This window comes from Ruditapes philippinarum, unplaced genomic scaffold, assembly GCF_026571515.1.
Source record: "Ruditapes philippinarum isolate M1 unplaced genomic scaffold, ASM2657151v2 ctg5043_1_1_1_1, whole genome shotgun sequence".
In the NCBI taxonomy this organism is placed as follows: Eukaryota; Metazoa; Mollusca; class Bivalvia; order Venerida; family Veneridae; genus Ruditapes; species Ruditapes philippinarum.
The window spans coordinates 1-11,663 of NW_026866555.1; the positions used below are offsets into that span (position 1 = coordinate 1).

At 34.0% G+C, this 11,663-nt stretch overlaps 1 protein-coding gene across 1 annotated transcript; it reads right to left on the reverse strand.

The window, feature by feature from the left end:
• Positions 1-6,726: 6,726 nt before the first annotated feature.
• Positions 6,727-11,549, reverse strand: LOC132732875 (uncharacterized). The gene is made up of 3 exons (XM_060719401.1): positions 11,342-11,549; positions 7,579-7,749; positions 6,727-7,281 (listed from the first exon to the last, which is right to left on the reverse strand). Exons 1-3 carry the CDS (start codon positions 11,547-11,549, stop codon positions 7,118-7,120), a joined length of 543 nt encoding a protein of 180 aa, XP_060575384.1. The 3' UTR covers positions 6,727-7,117.
• Positions 11,550-11,663: the final 114 nt, after the last annotated feature.

The following is an 11,663-nucleotide window of genomic DNA, read 5'->3' on the forward strand; positions in this document are numbered from 1 at the left end:
GTAATTTTTATTTGGACTTCAGGTATTTGTAAAGATAATTTGTTATTTTATTTTTCTTTAATAATTTTTCTGTAATAAATTTGTTATTGTTACAACTTTGTTGCTGGCTTTTCTTTCTCGTTACGCCTGGCTCGTAACAATGTGTAATGTTTCTGTTTTTGCAAGAAAACATTTGGCCAATTAACTCAAATCTTCTCGTTTATTCGAATTATTTTTTGCGAAAACACTAAAGATATCATGCCTTTGCACCTTAATTCTTTCGACTTGCGTAAATCTTCTCATAAAACATCGCGTAAGAGGTGACCCTTTGAAGCTTCCGTAAGTTATTTATCTTCGTGCTTTACAACCATATAATGTTGCGAAAATCAATGCACGATGCATATCAGCAATTCATATCAATAGTGGGTATGGTTTATATACTGGGCAAAAAATCGAATGGTTATCTGCAAGATTTAAGAAAGAAAAAAATACGTAGTCTTCAAGAACATTCTTTAATGTGCAAAACAAATCTTTATAATATCTTTATTGGTTTTCCAGTAAATGGTAATGTGGCAATAATTTTCGAACATCTCTTGCTTTGTTTATGTGTTCCTTCTATAGTTTAAAAAAATGAAACAATTAGTTTCAGAAATAAAATTGAAATCTTTGAGGTCTTTTTCTTTGCAACCAAAAACACCTTTGCATGTACCTCATTGAGGAAGTTGCATGCCCAATGTGAGACATACTACTGCCAATGATGCCGTGCCAACGTGCCAAACATGACACAAAAATGCCACCCACAATTCGACAATTCATGAATTGGCCTCTGAGACCTTTGCCATAGAAAAGAGGACCTGGGCGTGCAGCACCACAATTTCTATTTATTATTGTAAATTTGGCTAGGCTATTTGAACATCCCATCATCATTTACTCCTTAAAACAAAATGTTTTACAAAATTGTGACCTTTGACCTCTAAGTGTGACATTGACCTTGAAGCGAGGAATCTTTGTGATGTCAAAACATCTGGTAGACGTGAACATTTTTGCCAGGTTATATGAAAATCCAATCATCAGTGAATGACTTATATTCGAGACACGAAACGTTACACCACAATGTGACCTTTGACCTCTAAATGTGACATTGACCCATTGACCCTGGACCTTCAAACTTGATATGTAAATGCACCTTCATGAGTTCTACATACCACATCCATTATTCTGTTAATTGTCAAAAGGTCACATTGTGGTAACGATGGACCAACAAGTTCAAAGACTTTTTTAAATGGTCATAATTGTATAATCTTAGTGCTTTGATTCTTAAGCATTCAAAACTTTCTAATATATATACACATTTTGGTTCGGTACTGTGACACTCACCATTGACTTTGTTACTTTTGAAATATGTGTGGCAGGCATTTACTTTCCATGTCGCATCATCATCTGCTGTTTGAATATTGATGATGTTATCTGTTTGAAAAATTTAAAGAGACTCGGATACTTTGTACTTTTGTTAATGAAACAGGGCAGGCACGGGGCGAACTTTGTTCTAGACATACATTTATAATTAAACTTGTCGTTGACCTAAAGTTCATCGTCATGTTGTAAGATAAACTAGAAATGATATATGTTGTTTGGATTGGGACTTGTCTGTCAAATTTGGTCGGACACATTGATTGATGAATTTCCAATTACATGTCATAATATTTTTAAATAGATTACATCAACAATCTTACAACAGCATACGTGGCGCGCCATGGTAATAAAAATCTCGAAACAAAGTGATCCCTCGGAATAAGCCATATCTGCAATTCTCGTATTTTATATGTAAAAACACAAATGTCATTGACTGATCCAGTTTTGAGTTTCTTGTGATTAATCCAATACACCAAGCTCATTATTATCATGATTGAAATATTTATTTGCGCGAATACATGTACAAGTGTGTATATATAAGTACGCTACTACTATGACGTTTAGCCATTTTATTGAATTTGAGGTGCGGACATTAACAAAAGTTGTATATATCAACATAAGAATGATATTCATAATTGATCAAAAAAGAAAGAAATCACTGTCGATTATCAATGAGGATAGTCTATTAATGTTCCACAGAAAAAGGCTGTCTCTGTTTATCTTCCTAGCCTTGTAGGAGTACCGGTTTCTCCACTGGATGGCAGACCGCTCGGTGCAGATATCTGCGGCACCACTGAGTGCGATATAGCGGTAGTTACCGGAATAGGTTCAGTAGTATCATCTATGTACATAAGATGGAGGGATTTTGAAATAATTTGGCACAAACGTTCACCATCGTAAGAAGATGTAAATCCTCCATCCATGTAGAAAGAACAAAGCGGTGACGAACTATTTCTGCTAACCATACCAATTTATTGAGCTCGAAAAACAATTACAGTGCCGTTTCAGCGTCATGTGCCATTTGTAAATCCGGTTTCAAGAGTTTAGCCAATTCTTTAAAGTCTTTATTTCTGTTCTTCGGAATTGAATACATCCGTTGACAACAAATTACGTCTTGTATATCAACATTTGTACCGAAATCTTGACTATCAAATAGTTCGGGTAAATAGAACTTTACGTCAGGTTTTCCATATTGAGCTCGTAATTCTTGTGGGGTCTAATAGCGTGAGTATTCCAGTTTTGAGCAATTCGATCAAGGTGTGTTGGATTAGATCCATGAAGCAAAATTTCAGATTAACAGAGTGGACTGTGTTGAGTTTATCATATCGTAAAGAATCACGTCTTTAAAAAGCTGAGCCACCACTGTAAATCTTCTTGTCGTAATGAGCCTAACCAACGTTCAACTCGCTGATTGGAAGTACTTTTACCAATTATAACACTTCTGTGTTTTGCAAAAGCGTCAATTTGCATTGTACCGGAAAGAACTGTTGTAAAAGGTATACATCAGAAGTTTTCTGTTCTTAGCATCACAACGTATGATACTCGAAGTGCCTTTTTCAATTGAATTCCGGGAATTTTTAAAAAAATACTTTGGAATGAGGTATGGATTATTGTTTTTGTATCCGATACATCTAGCCAGATCAGTTATTCTACTTAATCTATCAATAATACCATGGATACAAAATCCAAAGGGTTTTAACTTGCAATAACCATCTAAATGCCAAATATAGTTGGGACCTTTTGCACAATAAACACTGCCTTTTTGAGACGATAGGTTTTCTTCTCAGATCAGATGAGTGCCCTCAGGATCTAAAATCTTCATTACCCCCATAACTTCCTGATGAGTTGTCTTCACATTATGATTAATTTTGAAGCCGTTGCCACAAAAACCTATAACCCATAGTTTGTCCACAAGTATTCAGCTCTTTGTGAATGGTATCAATAAACTGTGGGGTTGTAATCCCGACATTTTTAGGTTAAACTTCTTTAGGAATCTATATAATTGCCGCATGTGACAACAAAAATTTTATGGTCTATTTAATAAAAATCCTAGAATCTCGGTGTATTTTGAAACCAAGTTTGCAAATATTCAATAATAAGTTCGGACCTCTGATTCAAAAGTTTGCTTTGGCAAAAAGGTTTGGTACAACACACATCACCACATAAAAAAGTGCCAAAATCATTAATATTATGAGCCCAATCCTTCATTTTTATTCTGTTCATCTATATCAGTATCTGTCAGTAATCTGTAAAAGTATATAAAAAAATAGTGTTAAACAGTCAGGATAATAAGTGCAAATAAACAACAATATATCTGGTACTATATGTTCTAGCATAGTATAAAGAAAAATCTAACATGAATTGTCTATGTTTTTTTTGTTTGTTTCAATCTTTAACTCGCATGTCAAGGGTTTGCTTTGGATAATACATAACATAATTTATTTAGGTATGATAGTGCAGAAAGGTTGGAGCTTACAGACACTCTCTAGAATCTCTCATAGGAACGTCAGTAATGGTTGTTTAGTTTTTTTAGCTAGCACCAGCTAGCACAAACCTAGCAGGATTTAAACCTAGACTGCCAGCAAATCCTCCTATCATAAGTCAATTGTGTGAACCATTCAGTCAGCCTGCTACCCTGAGCGACACTATGCGCTAGCTAGCAAATTGATTAATGTGAATATATATTTTAAAATTAAAAATCCATCAACCCTCGAATGCATCAGATTACTATCTTAATTTTACAGGATATGTACAGCTTCCACAAACCGTCATTAAAACAATAAATTTTAAGAGAATCTACACGTTGAGAGAGCGTTTGTATAACACTTACATTTTGAATAAAAACCAGAACAAAGGTCGACAATACGAACTGTTGAGCAGCCTTCAAGTCGCAGCTAATCCAGATGATAAAATACGATTTTAGAAGAGACTGTGTTATAAAACGCCTTAATTAAATGGGAAAAATGTTCTAGAATATAAAGCGTTTTCGTCTGCCATATTTCATTCGAAAACGCGCCGATTTATGTCAAACAGGTAAGTCACAAATCAGAAGTCAAAAGTCACAAGTCATAAGTCGCAAGTCATAAGACACAAGTTAAAAGGGCAGGTTTATGCTTCCATAACATTCCTATTGTTGGTGACTTTAACCTCAGTCCTGCCATACCGGCATCTAAACGTAAACTTTTACATTTGTACCAAGTTTGGGCTTGCTCAGTGTATCAATGATCCAAACTCACTTCACTGAAATGTCTTCTTCCGTCATTCATCTTAATTATTCTTCTTAAAAGATACATTGTTTGGTACTAAGTGACGTTTGTGAACCAGCTTAGTCTTTGATTAAAAAAATCTAATACATTATCATTGTCCAACATTTGCACTTTTTAAATTTACTAAACCAAAATGTCAGAATCACTCCCGTCAAATATGGCTGTACAAACGAGGTGATTATAATGCATTTAGATACTCTTTAGAACAATTTGATTTGCAGAGCATTCGCAACAATAATATTTACCAAAGTGGATATCAGGTGAAATTTAACGACTAATCCGTAAGCGTTAGCATCTTTTCAAACAGGCTAAGCTTCTTAATCGAATTTCGGATTGGTCGAAATTCCGCCAACTTAGAAATAAAATAGTTTCCCTATAAAAATGTTACATAAGAATATACAGCTAAATTAACCCTGAATCTCTCTAATAAAACATCCAATAGGTCATGGTGGGCCACAGTAAAATTGTTTATCTCCCTCTATAGTCAGATCAGCTCTGTTCCCTCTCGGCTCAATGACTCGGATATTTCATACAATGAGGAAAAGGCTGATGCTTTAATAATTTATTCGTTCGCCGAACCTAACTGGGAACCAAGTCCACAAGTTTATACTTTCTCCTCAAGTCTATCATCATTTCACTTTGAACCCTCTAATATCGAACACTTTCCCTTGGGAAAGCAGTTGGTCCCGATTTAATTGACAATCGCGTTTTGAAAGAAATATCGTCCCAATTAGTCGTTCCACTGTCAGATGGTAAATTTGTGTCTGTCTATCGATACTTTTCGTACTCAATGGAAGGTTGCAAACGTATGTCCATTTCATAAAAAGGAGACCATTGTCATTAGTAATAATAGAATCGTCATTTTCTCTTCTTAAAATTTTGCAGATGACACCCGTTTATCTCTTATCGTTGATATCGCCGAAAATGTAGCAAATGTTAAAAACTCTGATTAAGAAAAGATTTACCAATGGTCTAAAGAATGGCTGGTCCAGCAAAGACTATATCTATGACTATTTCACGGAAAGCTCAACATCCACAAGTACCACTGCAAAACCAAGTCATTTCTAAATCTTCGTCTTATAAATATTTAGGAGTTGTTCTATAAAACCATTGTCCATGGTCAAATCATCTGGAACATATTAAAACAAAGCGTGGACAAGGATCAATATTCTTCGAAACCTAAAATTTAAACTCGACAGAAATACATTAGAAAACATTATACATGTATTTAATATTTATCTGTCCATCATTAGAGTATGGAGGTATACTTTTTGATAACTCGTCAGCTAGTGACAAGCATGAATTAGATATGATTCAAATCGATGCTGCCAGGATAGTCACAGGTGCTATTAAACTTTGTTCTCTTGAAAAACTTTATGACGACCAAGGATGACAATCTTTATCATCACGACGTTATTATCTAAAACTGGTCTTTATTTACAAAATAAGTAATAGACTATGCCCTACTTACTTACATGTACTCTTTACTTCCAACACGTCAAAATGAAAGATACGAGTACATCTTTAGAAATTCTTCATCTATTCCTCCTATCTATTGTATCAAAACTCTCTTATCCTATCTAGCGTTCGTTCTTGAAACACACTCCCTTAGAATACTCTGTACAACAATTTAAGCGACTTCTTTCTAACCCACGTAAACCCCCTAATTGCATTAACACAGGGCCATGCACAATTCAGATTTTGCATACTCGCTTAAGAATTGGCTGTAGTTCCTTAAATGATGATTTTTTTCCGGAACAAAAAAATTCTGAATCACACATATGCGCTTGTGGTCAAACAGAGACAGCGTGTCATTTTTAGTCTAAACTGTCTTTTGTATCAGCATGAACTAGATATCCTCTGTAGAAACATCATGCAGCTGGACAGATTCCTGATTATGACTCACACTCTGCTTGTGCATTTATAATAACAAAACATAGAGCATTTCAAATGTGTTTACTTTTATATTGAATTATTGATTATTCGGAAATATTTATATAATGTCTGACCTCTACTGCTATGTTGCATAATTATATTCATCTTTGTTTTTTGTTGGTTTTTCTTTGTTGTTGTTATTGATTCTTACTTTTTATTGTCTTTTTCATCAAAACTTTCTAAAAAAAAATGCCCTTAACATCAAAAACTTATTTCTTTTCAATCTTGCATTATTAAATGTGTTAACTTTCTGCTAACCGGTTAATTACAACCACCACTGACATTGAAGACTATAGTCGTTAGATAATGGCTTCTATAGGTTTTTACTTTCAGCCAAAATCTATAATTATTGTAATGATGTTTCTTACACATGTATAAATATTCTGAATAAAATTTAAACCAATAAAGCATGTAGACAGTTGTAGACTGTCATACAAATAAATATGATATTGTTTCTACATTCTTGTTTTTGTTTAGCTTTTATACTTATATCTTTCAAGCAGCTACTAAACACGTTTCTGTTCTTATTGACAGTCCATAGTTAAAAACTTTGAAGCGATGAAGATTCCACCAGCTGCCCATGCCGCCAGCCAAGCGATGATGTCGAGGACAAAGCCGTAATCTAAATCTGATCCGCTTGTTTTCACTTTATCAAAATATATTGCCATGGCAATCATCAAGAAAAATCCTGGAATTGTAATAAAGTTATCTTAATTCTAAATGATATAAATTATAACATTTCTGAAATGATAATTAAGTGAACCTTATCCTGAAGGAATTATTATGATTATTATTATTTTCTCCAGGAATAAAAGCAACAGTAATAGGACAGACGGATTTAGACGTTTACACATTTTGATATAAATGAATGTAACGATCCTTTTTAGTAAAAATACATCTACTAGTATTAGAAGTTAGTTAACTACATGAGAACATTTTCATTTTGGTACCTACGTGATTTGTGCGGACAAATGAACTTACTCACCAGACGCGAAATTCAGGCCTCCAGCTGCAAAGGACAATGTCTTTTTGTCCTTCATAACAAACATCATAAGCCCAGCACACACAATAGCTCCCGTCGTCGTGAAAATAGCCAAAAATATCATTGCCTTACATGCTTTGACAGAGTTTTTCTGCTCGTCCGTTACTGTTAAAACTGTAATTAAAGATACATTTTAAAAATGGTCGGTAAAAAGAATGGACAGAGTAGATCAGGCCAAACCGTCTGTTTGTCTGTTCTTATCATTCATTGTCAACTACATATCTCATATTCAAGTATATTCATTAATGCACTTGTTACTGCTCCGCGCCCACAGGCGCGGATCTATTTGTGTTTACTATTTTTTTGTCCATGGACCCGGATTTTATCAATTAATCCCTTCGATTTACAGCTAAAAATAAATTCGGATTCTATAACTCCTTTCGATTATTATATTGGTCCCCCCTTCGGTGATTCGCAGCGTGTCATATTAATGTATGAGAACCGGAAACCAGTTCTGCTGTACATGAATTCGAAAGCTATAAATAGCTATAAATGTCTGATTTTTGACACTTAGGTTATAAATTTGTTATTTCCCTGTTTAGTAGTACATGAAAGTATAATTTGTTACATTTTGAATTACATTTACACACAGCATATCAAGTATACTATTAGTGATTGAATTTGTCAATATAAAGAAGATTTCAGGCAAAGTCTTTAATAATTTTGCTTTTGATAATTATTCTTAATTTATATTTATGAAACTAAATGTTTAATAATAACATGTTGATATATTGGTTGTTTCGAAATAATTATAACTTTAGTATTCTTTAGTAATATTGGTAATGCACGGAGGTAAATTATCAACACTTTGCGCATCAAAATTAGCTCTTTAAGGGCACGACTGGTGATATGTCCGGGGTCCGTACTCGACAGATAGGCGGATGGACCCTCATTAAGCATATACTATAGATAGATAGATCGATAATTGGTAACAACAGAAACTTTTATCTGCAGTTTGAACATGAGGTGTATTGTTTCTTTTAAGCAATTCAGCAAAAAAGTGTATTGATCTCCCAATAAATCAATTAACAATAGCTTTTTATACATCTCCAATGTCAAATAGCTTTTATATCTCTGACTCGCATAGTGAATTTCCTCATACCTGCCTAAAATTCATGTAACAGTCTTCTATCAGTATTGAAAGAAACCATTTTCTATTAAATTTGACATGAAAAAAATGCATGTAATATTACTATATTATTTGTTACTATTTGTATATTTGTTACAATTATAATAATAAAAAAACAGATTTTGATATTTTTATCATCTTATGTTTCTGACTACAGTAGTGACACAAACAGAACACAGTAGTCATGTCACATAACATTTACAAGTCTTGTAAGTCTTGTTTGTATTCAATGGAATTACTTTCCTTACCAGAGAGGCATCAATGAAAGCATTTTTTTAAATTAAATATCTGGCCCCTCTTTTTTAATTATGGACAGTGCTTAAGATAAGTATAATTAGCAAAAAATGGTTTACAAAACATTCGGAAAAAATCTACAATAGTACTTAATCTGAATATTACATGACCTGTGCGTAGGAATAATTTGGTAAGGTATCTGTAATGAGCGCATTTTTTGCGCGGAGCTTCTCCATTGCTGCATTGCAGCAACATTTGTACTTGCTATTTATAGTAAAACAACTATCATTTCAACTGATTATGGGTGTCACGTGACAATTATGAGTTTGCGGCTCGGACCGAAAAATTTTGTAACCATAATCTGCCCGCGATCACGCCTGGCAAACTGTTGCTTCACTTCAAAATTGTGGTGTACGGAAAAACGAGCAAACAACATTTCCGAGATAGAGCGGAAGGCCGATTTAAACAATTATTGTTTATGTATTTTGTCTTTAAAGCCATTTGAATTGTATTTTTTTCAAAAACAAAAAATGTAGTTCCGTGTAGGATTGTTTTAGGCTTCAAATGGTTTGAGCTGTTGCAAAAAGAAAATTATATTAAATCCGGGATAACTTTTTTCCCTGACGAGGTGAACGACGATTTGTAGAATGTAGAACTTAAAAACCATCAAAATGTCATACCCTTCGGATTTTTAAAAAAAGTGTTTTAGAAAAGAATATTAACGCGTAATATGAACTTGTCCGTCGTGCAACATAAATTACTCCTGATTGATGTCTTAAATTTGTATAAAGTAGTGGAGCCAAAGGGCAAGAGATGGAGCGAAAGTCGATATTAATTTGGTGTATGAGGAGGGGCGTAGTCTATGAATTATAGAAGTTAAAATACACATGATCAAATGTGGAGACCGAGATATACAAATGTATATAGATTTTAAAGACAATAAAGCGTGATATCCTTTCAATGACTATAGCGTAATAAATGTACACCCATGACTGCCGTATAGATTCCATATTTATGTGATGCCCGATCATTGAATCCTATGCATGGCGTAATACAGGATGTCACTTATTCGATGTCAATCATGATTTTTGACACCGCTATGTACATTTAAAAATGTGTGTCGGCAAAGTCGAATAATTTCAGTTCAACCGCGAACAAATGTTTCTGAGCAGGTGCGTGTAACGCGATTGTTCCTGTCAAAATGTTATCCGAAAAGTTAGACATTCAAGGTGCGGAACAGAGACAAAATTATGCAATGCACGGGACACATTAAATGGATGACTACTACCATTTTAACTACGAAGAGTTCATTTTACTATGACTTTCTGTTATTAATAGTTCTAACATACAGGCTCAGTTCAAACACAAATAAGTCACGTTTTCGTGAATTTGAATGATTTTTGTAAGGTGGGACAAGACGTCACATTTTATGTCATCAAAATAGCTAGCATAGGATCAAATCTTAAATACTGTTTAAGCCGGTGCTAGGGGGCGCGGACAGTATCTTGCACTTTCCAGTACTTTCGATGAACAGGCTCAATCAAACCGAGCCTGCAACATTTTCAATTTTGCCGTTTTGGTCTTACTTTAAGTATTCTATTTCTCTCGATTTTAAGCACAAATCGTTTGATTTAAATATGATGAGAACTTAAAGCAGCATGCCTCCAGATGAGCGAAAATATTTCAATTAATCAAACTTGTGAAAAACGTACTAAGATTTTAGGTTACATAGAAAGATTCAAGTAATAATATACATGCTATGAGCGATTAATGGTAAATTTTTCATTATGTGTAACTACATTTGTATATTTCTACTGCGTTACTAATGCAGTAAGGACATTTTTTCATATTTTGGCCTCTTTTTGTAATAAACGTGGGTTGTAAGTGCCATTGATTATGTGTAAAATGATTCCTTTCGGTCTACTATACAGTAATGTACATTTAATTTCATTTTCAAAATTTTCATGAAAATAAACATTATTCTGGAGGGTCGCTGCTTTAAGCGTATTTTGTAGAAACACGGTTTAATTTAATTTAAAGAAAATTATGACAAATTCATTCCGAGGCACAGAAACTTGATAACCATGTTCTTTGTATACAGATAAGGGAAGCAACTCTGTAGATGTTCCTATACAGAAGAAATCTCTAATTAAATACAAGTAATATAAACTCGTTTCTACGAACGCATAATATTTTCATATCAACAATTCTAACACTACACAAAGTCATGATTTGCCCCTATACACAAGGAAGAAAAACTGTTAAACTGTGACAAAATCACAGGGAGTGTTAGAATTGAATGTAGAAACCTCTTAAATGATTGAAGAAAAGAAGTGTATTTACTTTTAGAAGCATCTTTAATATCGTAGCAGGTGGATTTTAATCCTGCTTTGTAGCATATTTCCCACAATCCAACCTTTAAAGACTTAACACTGATTGTCTCAATTATGACATCGCCACTTTCCCATTTGTCAGCCGCCAGAGCTGTAATGGCAAACAGAAGAGCCACTCCAGATACCCCAATACCTATAAATCCTGCGATATTTGCCATTACGTACCGTATTGTACTTTAGCTCGGCACATAACAGTTTTTGATTCAGTTTGTTTTGTTTTACATATTGTTTTATGAATCAGGATACAGATGAACGATATCGTGTCGAACATA

Excerpts from the sequence above, each read along its gene's own strand:
- LOC132732875 (XM_060719401.1), bottom strand. The coding sequence starts at position 11,549 with ATGGCAAATATCGCAGGATTTATAGGTATTGGGGTATCTGGAGTGGCT. Across the intron at positions 7,750-11,341 it reads TATTAAAGATGCTTCTAAAA|TTTTAACAGTAACGGACGAG; the intron begins GTAAATACACTT and ends CTTTAATTACAG. Across the intron at positions 7,282-7,578 it reads AGGCCTGAATTTCGCGTCTG|GATTTTTCTTGATGATTGCC; the intron begins GTGAGTAAGTTC and ends TTACAATTCCAG.